At 54.7% G+C, this 22117-nt stretch overlaps 8 protein-coding genes across 8 annotated transcripts; 5 read left to right on the top strand and 3 right to left on the bottom strand.

Moving 5' to 3' along the window:
• The first annotated feature begins 105 nt into the window (after nt 1–105).
• BAUCODRAFT_38663 (uncharacterized protein) lies at nt 106–2903 on the top strand. Its single transcript, XM_007682683.1, has 4 exons — nt 106–941; nt 1014–1272; nt 1401–2332; nt 2391–2903. The coding sequence occupies exons 1-4, from the start codon at nt 477–479 to the stop codon at nt 2565–2567; spliced, it is 1833 nt and encodes a 610-aa protein (XP_007680873.1). The 5' UTR covers nt 106–476; the 3' UTR covers nt 2568–2903.
• A 2190-nt stretch (nt 2904–5093) lies between these two features.
• Nucleotides 5094–6955, bottom strand: BAUCODRAFT_38661 (uncharacterized protein). The gene is made up of 3 exons (XM_007682682.1): nt 6480–6955; nt 5654–6424; nt 5094–5604 (listed from the first exon to the last, which is right to left on the bottom strand). Exons 1-3 carry the CDS (start codon nt 6918–6920, stop codon nt 5350–5352), a joined length of 1467 nt encoding a protein of 488 aa, XP_007680872.1. The 5' UTR covers nt 6921–6955; the 3' UTR covers nt 5094–5349.
• A 115-nt stretch (nt 6956–7070) lies between these two features.
• On the top strand, nt 7071–7370 carry BAUCODRAFT_126551 (uncharacterized protein; the record flags this gene model as incomplete). The annotated part of the gene is made up of 1 exon (XM_007682906.1): nt 7071–7370. The coding sequence occupies one exon, from the start codon at nt 7071–7073 to the stop codon at nt 7368–7370; it is 300 nt and encodes a 99-aa protein (XP_007681096.1).
• A 983-nt stretch (nt 7371–8353) lies between these two features.
• Nucleotides 8354–10926, top strand: BAUCODRAFT_297058 (uncharacterized protein). Its single transcript, XM_007682905.1, has 5 exons — nt 8354–8685; nt 8789–8889; nt 8945–9384; nt 9478–10230; nt 10284–10926. Exons 1-5 carry the CDS (start codon nt 8521–8523, stop codon nt 10718–10720), a joined length of 1896 nt encoding a protein of 631 aa, XP_007681095.1. The 5' UTR covers nt 8354–8520; the 3' UTR covers nt 10721–10926.
• A 178-nt stretch (nt 10927–11104) lies between these two features.
• Nucleotides 11105–11923, top strand: BAUCODRAFT_38658 (uncharacterized protein). Its single transcript, XM_007682681.1, has 3 exons — nt 11105–11191; nt 11244–11444; nt 11499–11923. Exons 1-3 carry the CDS (start codon nt 11138–11140, stop codon nt 11604–11606), a joined length of 363 nt encoding a protein of 120 aa, XP_007680871.1. The 5' UTR covers nt 11105–11137; the 3' UTR covers nt 11607–11923.
• A 185-nt stretch (nt 11924–12108) lies between these two features.
• On the top strand, nt 12109–16770 carry BAUCODRAFT_78849 (uncharacterized protein; the record flags this gene model as incomplete). Its single annotated transcript, XM_007682818.1, has 2 exons — nt 12109–14847; nt 15055–16770. The coding sequence occupies 2 exons, from the start codon at nt 12109–12111 to the stop codon at nt 16768–16770; spliced, it is 4455 nt and encodes a 1484-aa protein (XP_007681008.1).
• Nucleotides 16771–18686: 1916 nt separating this feature from the next.
• Nucleotides 18687–19608, bottom strand: BAUCODRAFT_27841 (uncharacterized protein; the record flags this gene model as incomplete). The annotated part of the gene is made up of 2 exons (XM_007682647.1): nt 18687–19332; nt 19391–19608. The coding sequence occupies 2 exons, from the start codon at nt 19606–19608 to the stop codon at nt 18687–18689; spliced, it is 864 nt and encodes a 287-aa protein (XP_007680837.1).
• An 814-nt stretch (nt 19609–20422) lies between these two features.
• Nucleotides 20423–21710, bottom strand: BAUCODRAFT_296782 (uncharacterized protein). The gene has a single exon (XM_007682904.1). The coding sequence runs from the start codon at nt 21649–21651 to the stop codon at nt 20578–20580; it is 1074 nt and encodes a 357-aa protein (XP_007681094.1). The 5' UTR covers nt 21652–21710; the 3' UTR covers nt 20423–20577.
• Nucleotides 21711–22117: the final 407 nt, after the last annotated feature.

Raw genomic sequence — 22117 nt, 5'->3', positions numbered from 1 at the left:
CCGCAGCCTTCCGGCCCGCTCCCTCGGCGCCGAGGTCTGAACCGGGTAGGCTCGTGTATCGCTCAAGCATGTGGCAAAATGCTCAATTCCAAACCGACACCAAGGTTTGTTGAGGCACGCTTGACGCCATATGTGTCGCGACTGTCTGGACTGCGGTTTCCAATGCCGTCATCTTCCTGATAGCACTCTCGCAATGGAGATTGCACGCTGCCGCGACAGCCCGATACGCTCCACCCGTGCCAGTGACATGGTTGCCGTCATCCGTCATGCACTGGTCTACGAGGCGTAATCCAACAACAACGATCGGCGAGGCAATGGCAGAATCTGCCTACAGCCATCTACCTGTCCGTATGCTTATATTCGCACACGCGTGCTTTTGGATTGGTAGAGTCGTCGACCTTGAAATCAATTCCTTTCGCCTACCCCTCGTTCTGTAAGCTGTGAACACATCATTGAACATCTGGCCCGCGTTCAAGATGGCAGGCAAGTGGTCACCACCAGCCAACTGCTCCGAGAGGCCCGTCTGTGTTCTAGGCGGAGGCGTGCTCGGTCGCCGCATAGCTGCCTGCTTCGTCGCGGCCGGCTACCATGTTCGCATCCGTGACCCCTCCGCGAAGTCGAGGGATGCTGCGGCGCAGTACATTAAGGAGAATCTGTCCTCCTTCACTGCCATTTTGCCCCAGCCCGCCAAGAGGCAAGGGTCTTGCGAAACCACTGACGACCTTGCTGCCGCGGTGAAGGACTGTTGGATTGTCTTCGAGGCGGTGCCAGAGGTATTACCGATCAAGGAGAGCACTTTCGCAGACCTGGAGCAACACGCTCCGCCTGACTGTCTTCTGGCTACGAACAGCTCTTCGTTCAAATCCGGCGACCTGTTGTCAAAGGTCAAGGATGTCACGAAGGCGCGGGTGTTGAATACGCATTACATGATGCCTCCCCAGGTATGGGTCGATGCTGTGACGTTTTGACGTTCTGATGACTCACCATAAGACATTGTGACTGATTGGTTTCAGAATGTGATCGTTGAGCTGATGACTAGCGGGCATACTGATCCGGAGATATTCCCATTCGTAGAGGCACGACACAGAGAAGCGGGTCTTCATCCCGTCACAGCCCTGAAGGAGTCTTCCGGTTTCATATTCAACCGCATCTGGGCTGCGATCAAGCGCGAATGCTTGTCTGTGCTTGCCGAGGGCGTCTCTACCCCAGAAGTAATAGACAGTATCTGGAAAGAACAGTATGGTAGTAGAGTGGGGCCGTGTGAGATGATGGGGTGTGTATTTCCCGGCCTTCGACGAAAGCTTTCCACTGACATGAACTGTAGTGCGTTGAGACACTAAGTTCCCTGTTAGGAGACCCCTTGCTCCCTGAGGTTGTACTGACAGATTTGTTGTGCTCAGATAGCGTGGGCCTCGACACCGTGGAGCATATCGAGCAACATTACGTTGACGAACGTGGCCTCTCGCCCAAACCATTGCAGTGGCTACAGAATAACTTCATCAAGCAGGGGAAGCTTGGACAGAAGAGTGACGAAGGCGGGTTGTATCCTCCTCCTACTCCTGGCAAGCGGACCAAACTCATCTTCCTCAACACCGGTTTGAGCGAGCCTCTTGGCGACAAACCCATGGCGCAGATCATGAAACGAGGCCAGATTTTACAGATGATCGCGGAAGATCGCGCTAGCAGACCAATCGCACTTGTCGAAAATCAGGCCCTTCCGGACGGCATTGATGTGTGCGATGGCAGGATGTACTGGACATGTATGGGCATTCCGGCCGAGAATGACGGCACCGTTCAGTCTGCTAAGCTCGACGGCAGCGACATCAAGACCGTCATCCCTTCGGGCCAAGTCCATACGCCCAAGCAGTTGCATATCGATCAAGTGTCCAAGAAGTTATACTTCTGCGATCGGGAGGGGCTGAGAGTAATGCGGTGTAATCTGGACGGCTCCGAACACGAGGTTATTGTCCAGACCGGAGACTGGAAGTCGGAACCGGACAAAGCGAAGGTTCAGCACAACTGGCCGGTTGGCATTACCGTATCCCGAAAGCTCAACAAGTTCATGTGGACGCAGAAGGGAGGCTCGAAAGCCTCGGATGGTTGGATCTACTCGGCAGGTCTAGAAATGCCCCAAGGTAGTACCGCTTCCAACCGGCAGGATATCGAAGTCATACAGAAAGGATTACCTGAATGCATCGACCTTGAGATGGAAGATGACTCGGGTGTGTTGTACTGGTCGGACCGCGGTGAACTGCCGTTGGGGAACACTTTGAACAAGAAGCAGATCATTGGCGAAGCGCCGGCGGCCGAGAAGGCGCTCGGTCGTCAGATCGTAAGTACTGTCACTACGTCACGTTTCGTGCCACGGTCACTGATGGTATGAGTTACAGATTGCACAAGGTCTCGGTGAAGGCATCGGGTTGAAGTTTGACCGGGCGGAAAACTGTTTGTATGTTGCTGACATGGCCGGCCGGCTGTGGAAATGCAATCCGGATGGAGGGTTGAAGGAGAAGATCTTCGAAGGTGCCACACACGCTTACACGGGTTTGTCCTTCGTTAAGGTGTGATGGTCGTCATAATCTACACTACAATTATAGACATAAAAGCATAACGTCCATTAAGACATATACTCATAGGTGGCTACCTTGTCAACACCGCACTGCATCTCATGCCTGCTTCACTGGCTTCACCATGCGTAGTAGTGAAGGGATCCGTTGTCTTTTGCTCAGTCCCACTCTAAGTGGCACCCTCGACGAGCTCTTAATTGGTGAATGAGATGTTGGACTTGACTTCGGCGGCTCATTCGCAGGAATCAGGTCTTTAGCCGAAGGCATCGGCTTCTCCGGCGAAGGTGTTGGCTCTTGTGTCGGTGGTCCAGTTGGTTTAGGAGTTGAGACGGCGATGTTTTCGGCGTCTGGCCCAGAGGCGGGCGCTTGACTCACTACGCTCTTTGGCTCGTCATTGCCGTCAGCACTGGGAGAAGGGGCACTCGTCGATTCTGGAGGCTGCTCGGATGATGTTTTCGTCTGCGCCGCTTTGGGTGGACGGCCTCGCCCCTTCCTCTTCGGCGGGTCATCGACCTCTTCGGCGACCTGAGTCTCTTCTTCTGGTGCATCCTGGAGCTTTGCTGCCGATTCACGAGCATTGTTAGAGCAGGCTTTTGGCGGACGACCACGTTCACGCTTGCCCCTAACCTCCGGCTTTGGCCCGTCTTCTGGTAGCGCATCCGGTCCATCGCTGTCCTCTTGCTCTGCTCCGATCTCATCATCCTCGGCAGGGTCTTGCTGGTCGTAAAGTGCCTTACACCGCTTCTTTTGCGAACAGGTCATTCTAACGTCCTGTATGCGGCTCATAGCGCCCTTGCGACGCGCTTGCTGCTGACTTAGACTCGGCCGCTGCTGTGAGCTTCGGAAGTCGACATGGTCTTCGAAGATAGTAGTATGGCTGCGCTTAGTCTTGCACGACGACTTCGGTCGTACTGCAGGTTTGACGAAGATCGCTTCGTCATCCTGTTGCTTGGACTGTGATGCTTCTTCGCTGCATTGCGACTCTGCCTTCTGCTGGTCGTCATTCTGTGTGTCGCTCCGCTTGTCAGCCGCCCCTATCAGCTCAGTCTCGCCAACATAGTCAGGTCGTGATCCATCAGCATCACATCCTGACGAGCCCGGGTTGACAATACCAACAGTCGTACGCTTGTGCGACCCCACACCTGCTCGCAACGCTTCCGAGAAGTCTGTGGAGACCTCTGCCGCACTGTCGTGCATAGTCTTCCTGCGCTTCGGTTTACCAGCCTGCTCCGGCTTGACAGTAAAGTCAACAACTTCTTCTGGCATCTGCGTAGCACGGCGCCGGGTCGGCCTTGGCACATACCGCTCTTTTGGATAGCCAATGGCTTGTTCCTCGGAGTTTAGAGGCTCGCTATAATTCGCTTGAGCCTTACGTTTTCGGCCCTTTAAAGGTTGCTGCGTAGGCGGCGTTGTTGATTCGGATACTGTATCAAGTTGGACAGGCATCGGGATCTGCACCACTGGACTAGACAGCTGCCTTCGTAGTGGACTCGGCTCAACAGCTACGTGCGATTCGACGGTCGCTACAAATTGCGAAGCAGCACCTTCTTCGTGGACCTGCGTGGTCGTCCGTGCCAAGGCCGATGCCTCAACACTCGCTTGCTCAACGTTCGCAGAGACTACGTGTTGTGCCGCATCATCTGCAGTACCGTGCTGGTCAGCTTCCGCAGCGGAACACGCTATATCGCCATTGGTGAGCACATCGGCCGCAGCTTTCATCGCTGGTGTCTCCTGAGCCGACACTGACCAAGGGAAAGACGAGCTCTTAGATCCTTCCGTTTCCGCGGGCCGCAACGCTGACGTGGTAAGACCGTGCTTGCTGCTCAATGCATGTTCGAGCATGCGTCGCTGCGACGAGGAGTTGTCCACTGCAGTCGTGCCAGAGTCTCTGAACATGACGTTGGGCTCATGCTCGATGAAGTCGCCTTGCAGTGACCCGGCAGGAAGTCCGCTCAACGACGCTGCGGCCGAATGCTCGCTGAACCGAGCCGAATGCGAAGACCGCTGAAGCTCCGTATCGTCACGTAGAGCGGCAACGATACCTTCTTCGTGGGCTGATGTCGTCGTATTGTGCTGCTCAGAATATGTCTTCAATGTCTTCGTACGCTTGGTCGGCTTTTCCAGGCCTGCAGACGATGCGGGCTCGTCCAGCATTGTGTGCCTTCGTTTACGTGCGGAGTTGACCATTGGTGATCCAGTAGCTTCATTAATCAAGGCAAAATCCTCGTTAGATTGAGCGAGCAGTGCATGCTGGGCTTCCATGATTTGTTTCTCGATACGCTCAGTGGAACCTGTGCTTGGTCCGGAGGCACTGCGCAGCACGCTTGGAGCAGTCAATGCACTTGCATTAATGCCTCGAGATTGATCTGCCGCGAGGTCATCGTCGCCATCATCGTCGGAGTCTGCAAGCACAGCCGGAGGCATTGTGGTTCTGTGCAGATGATTTGAAGTCGAGCATATTTTGGGGAATTGAGGTGCAGTCGATGGAAGACGCGTTCGGCGCGTCAACCGAACGCGCCAAGCATCCGCGCTCACGTGGGCCATGCTAAAGTGGTTTTCGGCAACATGAGATTGTCCGCGCGCCTTTCCGTTGACACGCTTTGTATGATGTGCTACACATGTAGCAAACTGCGCTGATACCATCTTCCACATCGCTCTATATACGCCCAAGACCATGCATGTTAGCCGCGCCCGCCAAATCAGATCCGATCACCCTACGTGTCACTACCTCATGTACCATCACGCCTCTCGTGGCATACACAAATATAGGATGACTTTACGTTTAGCCCTCGAACTCCCTAATGTTGCTGTTCATCTTGCCTGGGATCAAGGCCAATGGCACAATGCCAGAAACATGCATCTCCGGGCCAAAGACGTGCATGTTGAGGCCCAGCTCCACACTGACAGCCTTGATGTTCTTGAGACCTTCCTGGTAGTTGGGGCCGGCACGGCGAACCCAGATCTGCACGTTGTGCTCGACGAGGAGAGGAGCGACCTCGCGAAGAGCGCGGATGACACCCTTGAATGTGCTTGCGACCTGCATACTGTTAGAACTGACCGTGCCTGATAGTGATGGGAGGACATACGTTGGTGAAATTGGCAATACCGCCGCCAATGAACAGAACCTTGCCGTCAGGGTGCATCGGTGCCCGCAGCATGAGGTCGAAGACAGTACGTGCGTAGTTGAAGGTCTGGTTCTCCGTTGGCGCACCGGAGTACTCGCCGTAGTTGGCAAGCTCGGAAGCGAAGCCAGCAGAGGCAATGGCGTCGGAGTACACGACCGAGGCACCACCACCAGCGACGAGTGTCCAGACGCGACCCTTGCTGTTCAGGATGGTCAGCTTGAGCGACGCACCGGTCTTGGCGTCCATTTCCGCAATGTAAGCCTCCTCCTTGCTCAGCTCACGGCCGAAAGGCGCTGGGAACTCCATTGGCGGGCCAACGTCGATCTGTACCTTGCCGTCTGTCTTGCTCGGAATGACTGGAATGCCGAGAGCTGCAGGCGCACGTGCAATGGCCCATTTCGAACCGCACTCGAACTCGGCAGTCTGGTCGAGCTTCGCTGCCAAGTCGAGGAAGTGGACTTCAGCGCTCGTCTTCTCTGCATTCGGAATGGCAACGAGCGGGTTGATCTCGAGGTAGGTGAACTGAGAGTCAACGTAGACGGCGTAGAGTCGGGAAATGAAGTCGACAAGTACGTTGTGCATGCCCTTCGGCACTTTTGATAGGAGACCCTTGGCGATCTCATCGTTGCTGGGGTATGCACTGAGGTCGACTGGGATGAGCAGCTTCTCCGCCTTCGCATCGACGTCACCGACGTCAACACCACCCTCGTGGTAGAAGAGGATCCAGTCACCCTAGAATGGCAGTATCAGCACCTACTCCCGAGTGGACAGGACAACAGTGGCCTACCTCGCGGACGGAGTTGATGTTGATGTAGTACTCAGTCTCCTGTGCATGCGGCACGAAAGGCTCAACGAGGAAGTTCCTCAATGCACCTTCAACGTGCTCAACCTTCTGTACCTTGTTCGCCCTTGCGGCGATCCACTCCTTCGCCTCCTCCCACGTAGCATTGAGCTTAAGCAGCCCAGACTTGCCTCTCCGCTTGATGAGTTGATCTGGCTTCGCAACGAACTTTGAGCCTTTCACGAGCAGGAAGGGGTACGTTGCCTCGGCGGCATCAAGCACGCCCATCACATCATCGTGCTCCTCGAAGTGGATCGTTGCGAGCTTCGCGGGCGGGTTGTGTGTAGCTTGCTGTGGTAGTGGTGTCGGCTTGATGACGGGGGCGCGAGTGAGGTGGTAGTTGAGGATGGCCTTGCCGTCGGCCTCGCATATGGCTTTCGCAGACATGTTGGAAGGTGGGGTTGTTTTGTATCGTCAGAAAGCTGTTGGAGCAAAGCTGGTGTAAGCAGAGGTAATGCCAATGACGATCTACTAGTTGAGACGCGAACAATTCTGTATCGACAATGGCAGTCTGCAAGAGTCGGGAGTTTCTGGGTGATGCGGGCAACAATTCTTCCCCAGCTGCAAGCGGTGAGAAAGCTAGGCCAAGCTGACACCTCCGACTCTCTTGATGCGCTCTTCGCTCTCCGGGAGGCTGATGCTGCGCTGACGACTCTCCTGGCTCTTGCAGCGTGTTATCGTACTATTCTGGCTGCTGTTGCCCGAAATGCCAACGACCGTTGCCCACTGCGGAAATTGATCGTGTGGAAATGGTCCTCTCACAACCGTCTATACTGCCCCTCGGACGCGATCGCGCGCTCGGACTTTGGGCGCAAGTCCCTGAGATGCAAATGCTAAAATAGATCTTGCGGGCCGCTTTGCTTGCTTACCTTAACTTGAACGCCGTGGGAAGCGTTGTCGTATGCTGGGATATTGAGGATTGCTTGCTCGTCCGGCCAGGTAGGATGCAGATAGTGTGCCAAAGGAAGTGGCAGTACGAGCAATAGCTGCAATAGGATCTCAGCTTACACCTGCCTCGAGAGAAAAATCATGTTGGATACAGCCCCTGCATGCTGGGTCGCGCTGTAGCTCGGCGGGCTGCGGCAAGGCTCCGTTGGGGTAGACTGTCGATCGTTGCGTGGAGTCAACCCTGCATCATGACGCCTCAATATTTTGAACAGACATTGTACACCGTACATGGTACATCTACGGACAAAGACGTACTCCGGAGTCATTCGCAAGCTATGAAAATTACAACCACTGTGGTCGTCATCCTTGAGGCTTGCTGCAGTGTTGCAGCGCTCACATAGACAACATTTTCTTGTGGTAAACAATCCATATGCGGGGCACGTCCGAGGCGGTGTAACATAAAGTTCTCTGTGAACGACAAGCACGCGAGCAACAGGGTCAAATCCCGAGCGCCACCGCAGGGCTACGAGCCTGTGCGCCATGTTCGTTCGCCGTCGATGATAATAGGATTTCGTTGACATCGCACGGTTCACCGTCGGTGCCAGAAGCAGTAGCACCTGTACCGTTTGTTGGAGAGCCGCACACCTTCGGCTTTTGGAAAGAATAGCAGCTGAAGGTCCTAGCGTGCAGATGATAGCGCCTGGGTGCAGGCAGGGGTAGGAGAACCCGCCCGCAGCTCAGCAGCTCGTCGGTGAAAGTCAACATCGGAAAGTGGTCATTGACATCGTCTCACTTTGGCCTTCCCTCCACCCTCCCACATCTCACACTCAGTGCGTGAACACACCAGTTACGACGCCTCCGATTGTAAGTACCTTCGTTCCATGTTAACGCGAAAGAGGTTCATGAAGGAGGAGTTCTGCCGCATCGCCCCACGAAAGCTCCAAGTTTAGCCCACCGCTCTTGTCAGCATTAGTTGTCGAAGCTGCAATTGCACGCAGACAGACTCGGCGAGATTCTTCGAAGCAGCAGCGGCCTAACATACATCTGCTGCAGTCTCTCCCGCATCCACAAAACACATCACTTGACATCGAAGGCCACCATGGCAGCATCCTCCCTGCCCAATGGCGGCATGACCAACGGTGTCGGCGCCACGCCCAGCATCAACGGCCACACTGAGAACGGCCTTACTGCGAACGACAACATCCAGAGGTTCGCAGCGCCTAGTAGGCCTTTGACTCCTCAACCCCAGCACACACTCTTCCACCCGAAGACGAGATGTTTCGTTTAGTAAGTACTCTGCCGCAGGCGATCCGAGTGTTGCAATTGATAAAATCGGCTAACCGCACTACAGCGGCCTGCAACCCAAGGCCGTCCAGGGCATGCTCGACTTCGACTTTATCTGCAAGCGCAAGACTCCCTCGGTAGCCGGCATCATCTACACGTTTGGTGGCCAGTTCGTCAGCAAGATGTACGTCTGAGCCTATCACTCTACGTCCTTCAACGCGAAACTGATTGTATGACAGGTACTGGGGCACCACCGAGACGCTGCTTAACGTCTACGAAACGAGCGAAAAGGCTATAGCCAAACACCCTGATGTGGACACCGTTGTGAACTTCGCCTCCTCTCGATCAGTCTACCAGTCGACAATGGAGCTCATGGAGTTCCCGCAAATCAAATGCATTGCTATCATTGCCGAGGGTGTGCCAGAGAGGCGTGCACGAGAGATCGCTTTCGTCGCTCGCAAGAAGGGCGTCACCATCATTGGCCCAGCCACTGTTGGTGGTATCAAGCCAGGTGCGTTCAAGATCGGCAACACAGGTGGTATGATGGACAATATCGTTGCCTCCAAGCTGTACCGCAGGGGCTCTGTTGGCTACGTTTCCAAGTCCGGTGGTATGTCGAACGAGTTGAACAACATCATCGCAAACACGACCGACGGTGTGTATGAGGGTGTTGCCATCGGCGGTGACAGATACCCGGGCACGACTTTCATTGACCACATGCTGCGGTACCAGTCCGACCCCGAATGCAAGATCCTTGTCTTGCTCGGTGAAGTCGGCGGTATCGAGGAGTACCGCGTGATTGAGGCTGTCAAGAACGGCACCATCACGAAGCCGATCGTCGCTTGGGCTATTGGTACCGTTGCTAGCATGCTGAAGACGGAGGTACAGTTCGGTCACGCCGGCTCTTTCGCCAACTCGCAGCTGGAGACGGCAGCGATGAAGAACGAGAAGATGAGAGAGGCGGGCATTCACGTCCCCCAGACCTTCGAGGAGCTACCACAGCTGCTCAAGCAAGTCTACGACAACGAGGTCAGGAAGGGCAGCGTCAAGCCTGCACCAGAGCCGGCCGTTCCCAAGATCCCAATGGACTACAGCTGGGCACAAGAGCTTGGCCTCATTCGTAAACCAGCTGCCTTCATCTCAACCATCTCCGACGACCGTGGCCAGGAGCTGCTCTACGCTGGTATCCCCATCACAGATGTTTTCCAGGAGAACATTGGTATTGGTGGTGTCATGTCACTCCTGTGGTTCCGCAGACGGTTACCCAACTACGCCGGCAAGTTCTTGGAGATGGTACTCATGCTTACGGCTGACCACGGTCCGGCTGTGTCTGGTGCCATGAACACCATCATCACGACCCGTGCTGGCAAGGACTTGATCTCCTCGCTCGTTGCTGGTCTTCTTACCATCGGTAGCCGCTTTGGTGGTGCGCTTGACGGTGCCGCTGAGGAGTTCACCCGCGCCTTCGACAAGGGTCTGAGCCCGCGTGACTTCGTCGACATCATGAGGAAGGAGAACAAGCTCAGTGAGTACAGCACATTCACATACTGTGTTACTAGGCTAACGTAAACTTCGCAGTTCCTGGTATCGGTCACCGTGTCAAGTCCCGCAACAACCCCGACATGCGTGTCACGCTCGTGAAGGAATACTGCAAGAAGACTTTCCCCTCCACCAAGCTCCTCGACTACGCCCTCGCCGTCGAAAGCGTCACCACCTCCAAGAAGGACAACCTCATTCTCAACGTCGACGGTTGCGTCGCCGTCTGCTTCGTGGATTTGCTCCGCAACAGCGGTGCCTTCAGCAGCGAAGAGGCTGAGCAGTACCTCGACATGGGTGTGCTGAACGGCCTCTTCGTGCTCGGTCGCTCGATCGGTCTGATTGCTCATCACTTGGACCAGAAGAGACTGCGGACAAATCTCTACAGGCATCCGTGGGACGACATCACTTACATGCTCCCGGAGCTTGGCAAGGGTGCGCCAGGTAACGAGGGCCGTGTTGAGGTTGATGTTAAGTAAGCCTATGTCGTGGCGAGCATGGTTGTTTTTGGCGTGGCGTATACTCAATAATGAGGTGTTTGGAGACGTTGGCGGGAGTCCGGGATGCGAGGCACGAAAATCAAGTAGAAGTGGCCATCAAGGCACTTTAAGTGTAGATCAATGATCTTTGCCGCAAGACTTACTCCTTGCTCGATCCTTGCCATTATTCACATTGCGCTCCTTGCTGTACACGATGCATGGTAATGTTCTGCGATTCACCAGCCTGAGGGCAGCCGAGTGGGGCGCCTTAGGCAGGAACGGACTGCATGATGCACGTCATAACCGAGACTGGATGCAGTGGGAATTTGTGCGTGATGTCTCGTGCTCAGTCCTCCATTGGGAGAACACCATATCACAAAGTAACCCCAATTCATTTTCACCAATACAACTGACAAGATGAGCGGCACATCTTCAGTCGGACAAGGTTCCGTCTACGAGCACGGCGATCAGGTACGCATCTATCTCACATCGCTACGCCTTCTCGTGCTGATGGGTTACGAAGGTCAACTACAAGGACAGCGAGATCAACAAGCGTAAGGAAGGAGAGAGGTTCAAGGAGGGTCAGCCCAACTCCCACAAGGCAAACGATTCAAAGGATGAGCGATCCATTGCCAACAAGCTAGCGCGCGAGGAGAAGCGGTCAAATGAGGCGGATCAGAAGGACGAGGAGACCAAGGCTTTCCAGAAGGACAATACGCTTCCGGTATGTTGCGAGATCAAGGCTTGTCAGCTTGCTCGAGTGCTAATTCGTTCGTAGGCCAAATTGCACGGCAATGAGCCGTCGAAAGGTGCGAAGATCGACCAAGAGCTGAAGGAAGAGGAGGAAGAGATCCTGAAGAAGAAGGGTGCATTCGGGCCAAAGTAATGATGGCGGATCGATTGCAGGCCTGTGAATGTAAAAGTGTTACGGGAAAGGCTTCGCGAGCCTAAAGGCCTCCGTCGGTAGCGACCTCAGTATACCCGTGTGCTGAAAGAGGGCTTAATCCCGTGGGTCGCGAAGGTGCCGTATCCTCATTAGCTGTGCGGACCAACTGCGAATGTCACTGTGATAGCAAAAGCATGAGGGTCGTAGCATGTATAGTCGCGCCAAGCTCAACATGAATGTTGCTGGCTGCGCCACAAAGCGCCACGACTTGCGTCCTTTAGACCTCAAATGTCTTGAAGCCCGTACAAATGTGCCCTCGACGTACTGCTCGAATACGTGTGAAGTGTGTATATGCCGCTTGAAAACATGAAGCGTGCTGAATCGCACCGCTATGCCTTGTGCCTGCGGACGTATTCCTAAGCTGCACTGTGTAATGAAGCAAACATACCAGCCTTCAGAACGTCGCCGGATACATTCATTCATGCTGCCGACATGAGAGGCCATGGGACAGGGATACTCAACAACTCTCCCGACGGGCCCAAATGCGCTCGAATCAGCTGAATCACCCGACCTCATCTTTGAGAAGCCTTTAGGCGGCACTCGCTTCCTCCGTACTGTGCGAGCACGCCACCAGGCTGGCGTTGTGGTGGCCAAAGTATGTGTCAAGGCGAATCCCAACATCTCCTTCAAGCAATATGCACGAGCACTTCGGCAGGAACGTCAAGCGCTAGCGGACATTCCAAATGTACTGCCCTACCAGCGCATCCGGGAAACGAGTACGGTAGGCTTGCTCGTGAGGCAGTACGTCCACTCGTCGCTATATGATCGCATCAGCATACGACCCTTCTTGGAGACCATCGAGAAGAAATGGATTGCGTTCCAGCTCCTCTGCGCTGTGCGCGACTGCCATGCACGCGGCGTGTTCCATGGTGACATTAAGTCGGAAAACGTGGTGGTCACCTCGTGGGGTTGGGTGTACTTGACTGACTTCGCGGCCACCTTCAAACCGGTCTACCTGCCGGAAGACAACCCTGCCGACTTTTCATTCTACTATGATACATCTACGCGACGAACGTGCTACATCGCACCGGAGCGCTTCTTGGCCGCTGGCGACCAGCAAAGGGAGGACAATGAGGTCCAGTGGAACATGGATATCTTTAGCCTTGGCTGTGTTCTTGCGGAGCTCTTCACTGAGACTCCAACCTTCACCCTGAGCCAGCTGTTTCGCTATCGTAAAGGCGAGTATGATCCCACGGTTTCTCTACTCAACAAGATCGACGACGACCATGTCCGGGCGCTCATCGCAAGCATGATCCGCCTCAACCCGGAAGACCGATGGCACGCGCAAGACTACCTTGACGAGTACAGATCGAAAGCTTTCCCGCTGTATTTCTACCAGCATCTGCACGTTCTGATGCAGGAACTGACCGACCCGACATCCGGCCGCACGTCGGTGGCGCCCCGCGAAAAGAACAATGGAATTGCTGACGACCGCATCGATCGGGTGTATGAAGACTTCGAGATGCTTGCCGTGTCTCTAGGTTACACGAGCCCGAACTCGCCGTCCGAAGTGGCACCTACAAGCTCCGTGGGCGGACTGTTCCCACTACATATCGACCTGCCCAACAATCGTCACACTGCCAATCCGTCACTGATACCGCGCGGCGAGAATGGTACATTCATACTTCTCAACGTCATCACTTCGTCCGTCCGAAGTGCTGGAAGGGCGTCCAGCAAGATTCGGGCTTGCGAGCTTTTGTTAGCTTTCGCCGAGCGTGTGCCTGACGAAGCCAAGCTTGACCGCATACTACCCTACGGCATGCCATTGCTGGATGATGCAGACACGATGGTCCTGGTCGCTGCGCTGAGAACAATGACACAACTATTAGCCTTGGTCACCGTGGCATCTCCAGTCAATTCCTTCGTCTTCACACAATACATCTTCCCGCGGCTCCAGGCCTTTGTCAACACGAAGAACTTCAAAGAGAAACCGATAGTGCGTGCGAATTATGCAGCCTGCCTCGCCAGCTTGGCAGAAACGGCTTCTCGATTTCTAGACATGATGCAAGCTTTGCGTGCAGAAGGATCGTTACCTTCGGCAGGCAAGGACGCAGAAGATGGTACGGACGAGTACGCTGCGTACCACGACGCTTATGACACAACTCGCCTCGAAGTGCTCGAGGCGTTCGAGGCCCAGACCAAGGTCTTCGTCACGGACAACGACACAGCGGTACGGCGGGCATTTCTCCGCTCAGTGCCGAGCCTGTGTGTTTTCTTCGGCGAGGCTCGAGCAAGCGACATTATCCTCAGCCATCTCAACACCTATCTCAATGATCCTGACTGGCAACTGAAGTGTGCATTCTTCCGCACAATAGTCGGCGTAGCTGTCTATGTCGGCAGCGCTGGCTTGGAAGAGTTCATCCTGCCGCTGATGCTTCAAGCGCTGGCAGACCCTCAAGAGTTTGTCGTAGAGCAAGCACTGCGCTCATTGGCGAGCATGGCAGAGATCGGACTGCTACAACGTCCAAAGACATGGGAACTCATCGATACTATCGCCCGCTTCGAGCTTCATCCTAACGCCTGGGTTCGAGAAGCTGCATCGCACTTTGTCTCTGCTGCGACGACACACTTGTCAGTGGCAGATGTTCGCATACTTGTCTCGCCTCTCGTCCAACCATATTTGAAGGTGCCACTCAGTACGGCCTCGGAGTCAGAACTTCTTGATGCACTCAAGAAACCTCTCCCAAGGACCGTGCTGGATCTCGCGCTAGATTGGGCTAAGCGGGTGGATAAGGGTGTGTTCTGGAAGTCAGCAAAGGAGTCGAAGCAATTGTCTTACCGCGGAGTCGCTCAGATGCCTCCCACCTCATCCGTCGCAGATCTTGGCTCGAAAGTCATGAGTAGACTTCCCAAGACTGACGAAGATGAGCAATGGCTCGGTCAACTGCGTAATGCTGGCATGCGGAACGAAGACGAGATGAAGCTCCTCGCTTTCCGCGAGTACCTCTGGCGAGCAGCACAGCGAATGAAGAAAAGCGCAGATCCAACGACTGACAACGCATACGAGCAGATCGTGCAGCTGTCAAAGCACGGTCTCACCCCACAGACTGTCATCTTCGACAACTCTGTTGAGAAATACGAGCAGCGCATGCAGGACCAGATTCACGCTGACAAGACGATTGCGGAGGCATTGCAAGAGGCCACCGACGCAAATGCAGGGACGGTGATGAAGCAGCTATCTGTCAACGGGATCGGTAAGGGTATCGAAAGTCGCAAGCCTGCAGCGAGCGAGCCGCGAAGATTATCTGGCCTAAAGGAACGGAACTCGGGCAGTCTCTCGTCCTCGCCAAGCTCTGGCATAGCCCTACTACCCAGAGACTCTGAACGTACGGCACGGCACAGAGGCAATGCTACCGGGCTGCTGACTGGTGCCGATCTGCGAAGCAAGGCTCCGCCCGATGTGGCCACCGACGATGCAACGGCGGCTGGCAGGCTCGACACACCTTTTGTGGGAAGCCGGAGAACCTCGCCGCGGCCTCACCGACCGAATAGGTTGGAACGAGCAGCAAGCCAGCAAGTGGTCCACAACTACGCTGGCAATGACCCGACAATACTTAAATTGCTCGATGCTGTCTATGTAGAGAACTTTCCTGCAGACGCTGCAGAGTTTGGACCTCTGATACAATCTCCTCGACGTGGCCCTATTCTGAACGCGAACACTGTCCCCAATACCGATTCTAAGGCTAAACAAACTACGTGGAAGCCAGAAGGCGTGTTAGTAGCAGTCCTCGGAGAACACACGGACTGCGTCACGCGCATCGTTGTGGCTCCGGACCATGTCTTCTTCCTGACAGGCTCTGATGACTGCTCGGTCAAGGTTTGGGATAGTGGCAGGCTTGAACGTAACGTAACGCACCGTTCCCGCTTGACGTACCGGATAGGCCAAGGGGTGAAGATTACAAGCTTGTGCTTCGTCGAGTCCACGCACACCTTTGTCTGCACAGGCTCCGATGGCAGCGTGCATGTTGTCAAGGTCGAGTGCTCGGAGGTAAATGAGTCAGTGAAGTATGGGAGACCACGCACACTTCGTCGTTGGCAACTTCCTACAAGCAGTCCTGGCGAGTATGCCGTGTGGTCTGAACACTACCGCGGCGAGTCCGCCAGCACGCTTATGCTTGCCACCAACCTCGGCCGCATATTAGCCGTCGATCTGCGCTACATGACAGTTATATATGATCTGCTCAATCCACCTCAGCACGGTACGCCGACATGCTTCTGCTTATCTAAGAGACAAGAGTGGCTTCTTGTCGGCACGGCGTACGGAGTGCTGGACCTGTGGGATCTACGCTTCCGTCTGCGTCTGCGGTCATGGGCATTCCCTTCGGCTACAGCAATCACACGACTACAACTCCATCCTAGCAGAAAGTCGGCGAAGAGGAACAGGGTATGCGTAGCAGGAGGCACCGCCAACGGAGAAGTGACCGTATGGGATGTAGAAAAGGTCATCTGTCATGAGGTCTACAGACCAGCGGTCACGCAGGCTACAGATCGACTACATTTGCGAGATTATGAACTGCGAAACCTGGAGGACGAACGGTCTGATGGCTTGCTGAGCCGTATCGCGCGCGCCGGTGCGAGCGACGCAAAGCTTACCGACCCAACTGCTGTCGCTCCTGTAGTGACGTCGTCACTCTTCTTTGGCCTGCATCATACTTCCAATGATGCAGAAGCGGCGCATGCCTTTGCACTCACTGGTGGTCCGGACAACAAGGTCCGCTTCTGGGAGTGCGATCGCGTGGAGGGTTGTCGGGTTGTCAGCGGAGCTTTACCCGAGGACAAGCCTCCAACTTACACATATAGCCAGCTCGGCCTTGACACCCGTGTGCTGTCCGAGAACATCGCGGAGACTGACCATGCAAACGCAGCGACCTCGAGTGTTAGCGCTGCGGAATCGAACAAAAGCGCGCCTAATACGTCGCCCAAACGGACTGGCACTGGGCCCAAGGTGGCCGGCAAGCCTTCGCGATACGAGACCATACGTACATCCGCGCAGCATCTGCTGGGAGGGCATCTGGATGCAATCACGGACGTGGCACTGCTCGAACGCCCGTTTGGTATGGTGATTAGTGCGGACCGCTTGGGGCAGGTGTTCGTGCACCAGTGAAAACGGTGGCAGGCCGACTTGCAGGAATAATAGGGGCAACACCATGCATGCTCGCCTCGAGGGAGACGGGACGAACGGAAGAAGCACCCAGACACTTATGACTAGCGATGGATCGTGTCAGACACCACGCGGTGTTGAGTAAGGAAGCATTTCAATTGACCAGTTTGAGCTCATCATGTCGAACCAGGTATAAACTTAGATCAATACAACCGCGGCTTCCCGTGGACTGGTCACAGCATGTGGTAACACACAACCATATCAATGTGTATCTGGTAACAACATCTCCCTTGTGCAGTGCATCCCGAGAAACCACACTCTGTAACACGAAACAACCCGAAGCACGACATAGCCGTCACCGACAACTTTCAGTCCGGCCTTGACCAGCTCCCGCATCAGATTCATCATGTCCTCAGAGAAAATGACCGCCGTTGATGCCTCCGCACCCAGTCCATTAATGTAAGCTGCCTCGTTGCCACCCTCAATGAGACCATTTTTGCTATCGAGCTGAGAATATCGCAGGCTATAATCCGGCAAGGGACAGGCTCGCCGCGCGTGCTCAGTCGGCCGGTGCTAAGAACGCAAATGCGGCAAGTCGTCGCGGCGGCGGCTCAAAAAGTATCGGTAAATGCTCCCATGCCTGAGGGCCCTCGAAGGGCGGCAGCGGTGATGGGAAGGAATAGGCATGCCCTCATACTTCAGACTCCCATCATTCGAAGGTTGTCTGTAAGGGCTGGCTGGTGATGGTGGTCTGGCGGATCAGTACATAGGCCTACCGGCGGAATAGCCATTTGAGGGTCCCTGAAGGCTATGAAGCATACATTTTTGAAATGGTGGTCAGTCATTGCTGCTGCAGCAAAATGTATCCCGGTCTAGTGCGAACATAATGCACACCCGCCATATGCCATCAAGCCCGTCAGTTCCCGCGGCACTAGATCATGCACCTCCGATTTCGTGTGTTGAATGATATATAGCTCCCTGATCGAAGTTTCTGCTGATACAGGTGCATCAAGCGACACCATTTACGAGCGACGCGGAGACACTTTGACACCAGTCTTCGACAATGACTCGCCGATATGGCGAATTCAAGAACAAAAGGTGTAAGATCTGGAAAGCTCTGCAATAGCGCGGTCAGGCGCTCCGCCTTAAGCTCGCGGCCGTAAAACGCGAGTACGTGTGCTACGGCCGATCCACATCCTGGTATTCGAAAGATGGACCGGCAGCAGAAGCCACCGTGGCAGCTTAGTCGCAGTTCCCGGACCAGGCGAATGTATGCCCAGTCATACTATTGTAATGAGGAAGGCTTCAAGTTTTCTTCTTGGCACCTCGTGAGGAGGTGGCTCCGCACACTGCACCGGAGTTATGGGGATAGGGTTGTGCAGCTCTGGATGGGCCGATACCGAGAAGAAACACCACTGTGAAGACTTGGGTAGCGCTACGCTACTGCAACATGGTCAAAGAAGGTCTGAGCGGCAGGTTTGCGGAGAACATCTACATCAACACTGCTTTTGAGGACGAAGTCAAGCGCCGGTGGAGGACTTGGCCGGACATCGCCGCATGGAGGGAGACAGACTCGCAGTCACGCCGGTCGACAAGCATTATCCTGGTGGACTCAGTACGAGTCTAAGCGAGAAAGCGAGCCGCGGAAAGCCGAAATGATTTTCATGCCAGCACCGGCCAAGAGGAAGGCGCGTTAGATTGTGGCTTTGGAGGCCAAGCAGGTTCGCAAAGGCTGAAGACCATCCAGCAATCGCAGCCAGTGGCTGCACGAGTGGTAGCAGTGTTAGCAAATTTGGCGATTTGTACTCTGCGTTGGTAAAGCTCCGGGCAAGCGTTTCAGGGAGTCCAAATGGGAAGCTTCGAACGTTAGTTGCAGCGTTGTCCTGTACAATAGCTGCGACTCATCTACAACCAATACATCACCGGTCCCTTCCCAATCTTTCCTCGCCGTCCTCTACCAGCTCATACGCCGGCCTAAAGTGCTCGCCACCCTCTCCGCCACCTGGGTCATCTCTCAGCGCCGGGTTCGGATGCGTATCCGTCGTACCACCCAGACTCGTATAGCCAAGGTCATACAATGAACAATACGGTATATCCAGATGTCGTATGAACGTCCATATCTCAGCGTAATGCCAGTCTATTACCGGGTGTATTCGCATGAACGGCGGCCACCCTCTATCTGTAGGATCAAAGTGCTTCAAACTCCCACCATGAGGGTCTGTACGTCGTGTGCCGACAAAGATCGCTTTAACATTCTGGTTGTCCTTCAAGTAGTCCGCAAATGCTTCCATCATCGGCTTGGCGTAGCGTGCCAGGTTTAGATGGTATGTCCGCACAGAATCCTCGACGAAGTCATCGACTTGCTTGAACGGGTGTGTGGATACTATGTAAACGGAGCGAAGCGCTTGAGGCAGCCTGGGGGGAGGAGGGTGTGTGCTGTCGTTTGCTGAGCCGTTCGATCCAGCCTTCTTTCCTGTGAAATGCACATGCAGGGCACTGAGGTATAGGATGAGCAGCACGAGACAGTCCTTGCCGCCATTATACGACAGCGACAGCTCATCTAGACTTCATGCTCAGCGGTCAGCTTCCCTGCAAGTCTAACCTGCACCCTCAGTGTACCTACCTATACCGCTCCAGCGCCTCCTCTAGGACCTTGAGAGACAGTCTGCTCTGATCTTGTACATGCCGTAATCTTTCCGTCGCCGGCTCAGCATTAAGGAACGCCTCAACTCTCTGGTGCACTCTTGCGCATAGCTGCGGAAGCGCTTCCGGTGGGTCCTGGGCTATTGTTACCGTGTTGCCATTTTGATCGCTTGCGACTCCGAGAACAGGTGCTGGCATTACTGAGATACGGTGGCATGAAAATAGGTACTTCAGCAGGCCATTTAAACGAGTGAGTCGGATACGGAAGCGAGATGTATACTGAGCCGTAGTAAACAGAGATGGCTGTAGTCAGCCGGATTCGTTTCGGACCCTGATGAGGCTTTGCGGTTCGCCGATGCCGAGGGGTGTATCACATGTGGAGGAGATTGTCCTTCTACATTAGGAGGGTTGAACGTTGAGATGCTCATGGAGCAGTACACTGCGCTTAACGACATTGCTAAAAATCGCAATCAATATGCTGAAAGCGCCGTTCAAGCACTGCTGTCACCGCTTCCGTTATCACCATCCGATACCGCATGCATCCCGTTCAACCACTGCCTTTCCACCCATATGAGCTCCTTCTGCTTGACCCTACCCAGCTCTCCAGACTTCGTACTCGGCGCTCTCGCCGTCAGCATCCATCTTTGTCCGATATAAGCGCCAGCGTAGTCATACCACTCCACCAGGCCATGCTTGGCATACCGAGGTAGCAGTAGCAGCTGTCTGCGTTCCTCTGCGTATCGTCTTGCATGGTCGTCCGCTTTCTCCTTGCTGTCATAGGAGTACACACTCTGGGACACATTCATACTGTCAGGTGAGAGCGGCTGAGGAACGCTTTCTGTCTTGACGTGGTGCATGACGACGTAGACTTCCCGCGGAGGTTTGACGCCGTACAATGTTGTCCGGCATTTGGCCTTGATGAGACTTGACTTCGGCCTTGGTTTGGTGTCGGTGTGCTTCCGGACGGATTGGAACAGACGTCGGACCTAGAGATGTCGCGGTGATGGAAGCGTGGTCTTTGCAGGTTGTGTATCGCGAATGATAACACCAATAATGGCCTTGTGAAGGGTGGATTTGTGAAGCTGACGCCGCGAAATAAAGAGCGGATCAGTGGATCTTGCTGCCTGGCAAGCGTGGAGGTAGTGAATGTCTACTACTGCGATATCTTCACCCTCTGTTTAGCGTGTTGCCACTCCCCTTTGGATTAGCTTCAACATATTCATCCCATTCTCTTGCCTTCATCGTCTCACGATCAGCAGCCTCCATATCATCCTCATCTACTTGCGGCTGAACTTGGCTTTGCGGTCCTCCACCGTCGATCATACCACCTCGCCGCCTTTCCTCCTCCAGATACTCGTCGATGCTCATGGTAGGTAAGCTGTGATCGGGCCGGAAGACGCCGTTCTGGAACTCTTGGCGTTTCGATGTAAGGGTGAACGGTCGTAAGGGTTTGCCCGATCTGTCCAGAAGCGGGCCGCGAACGTTGGCGTTGAGTGATGCAAGAGGGCCGTCTAGGCGCTCAGAGTAGGCACTGTCGTTCCTGGTGCTACGTTCTCGTGCATCCGGACCACGTTGAGTAGCGAGGTCTGGGGGCGGTGCCGGTGGCGCAAGAGCTAGGATTTGCAGCTCTTGGCTGATGCTCTCAAGCTGCTGAAAGGTCCGGTGCGTGCAAAAAGCGATTTCAGTCAACTGCACCTCTCGTGCAACCGCCTCATCATTCTGAATAACAGAAGGATTGCTACGGAGGTACTCCAATTTCTGCTTCAGAGCCTTCTCGTCCTTGAAGCGCTTGATCTTGGCATCCCGGCGTGCCGCGGCATCAGATGTGGAGGTGGTACTAAACGTGTTAGGAGACTCGTGGTACTGTTCCAAGATCGCAGCATCGGTCTTGCTTAGGAGGTCGTAGTTGTCCAAGTGCCGCAAGAAGCGTTCATAACGTGCTTGCGCTTTCTGAAGGTTGGCTTTGCGCTGCGAATGGTCGTTGAGGCGCAACAGCAGTTCAGCTACTCTGAAGTTTAGGAGCAGATATTGCAAGTCTAACGTTGCGATGTCTTCGAGTGCCTCGTTTGGGCTAAAGAGAGATAGGCGATCGACTATGCTCAGACATTCTTCGTAGAGGCGGATGGCGGCGAGGACGTTCTCCTGAAAGGCCGTAGTATTGGTATTGCCAAACGACTCGGTGTTAGCACGCTTGGTTTCGGCCTCATCGTACACCGATCGTAGAGATCGTTCTGCTGCCATGTTGTGTAATGTGTTGTGGCGTACGAAAGAGGACTGGCTCTCGAGTGTCAAGTCTGGTTAGCATGTGGCGAGCTGTAGCCGGCGAGCGGTCCGTGCCCCGGTGACTGAGGGGGTGTTATTCGTGCAATCTTCACGACATGGCTCTCCTCAACATCACTGCAGCAATGCCAGCGGTCGACTTACTAAATGCCCACTCGGTAGACTCTGTTGCCGTATACTAGCCGGCAGCAGCAACAGTAGGTCGACTGACGACTTCTCTCATGCCTGCTTCAACACGCTGGCTGTCGGAGTCGCGTCACGCTAACGCACGCCTGCTTGCTGCCGTATGCGACAGACATTGACACGACCAGCGTTTGCTGACAGCTCACATTATCTCGAACATACACTCCCCTCGGCGCGCACGCAACTTGCGTCGCCGAGATGGTCCATCACTAACGCTGCTATATGTTCGTCCTACACTGACTGC

This window comes from Baudoinia panamericana (genome assembly GCF_000338955.1).
Source record: "Baudoinia panamericana UAMH 10762 unplaced genomic scaffold BAUCOscaffold_14, whole genome shotgun sequence".
NCBI lineage: Eukaryota > Fungi > Ascomycota > Dothideomycetes > Mycosphaerellales > Teratosphaeriaceae > Baudoinia > Baudoinia panamericana.
Note: the sequence above shows the minus strand (reverse complement) of the source record. Positions and strands in the feature narration are given on the sequence as shown.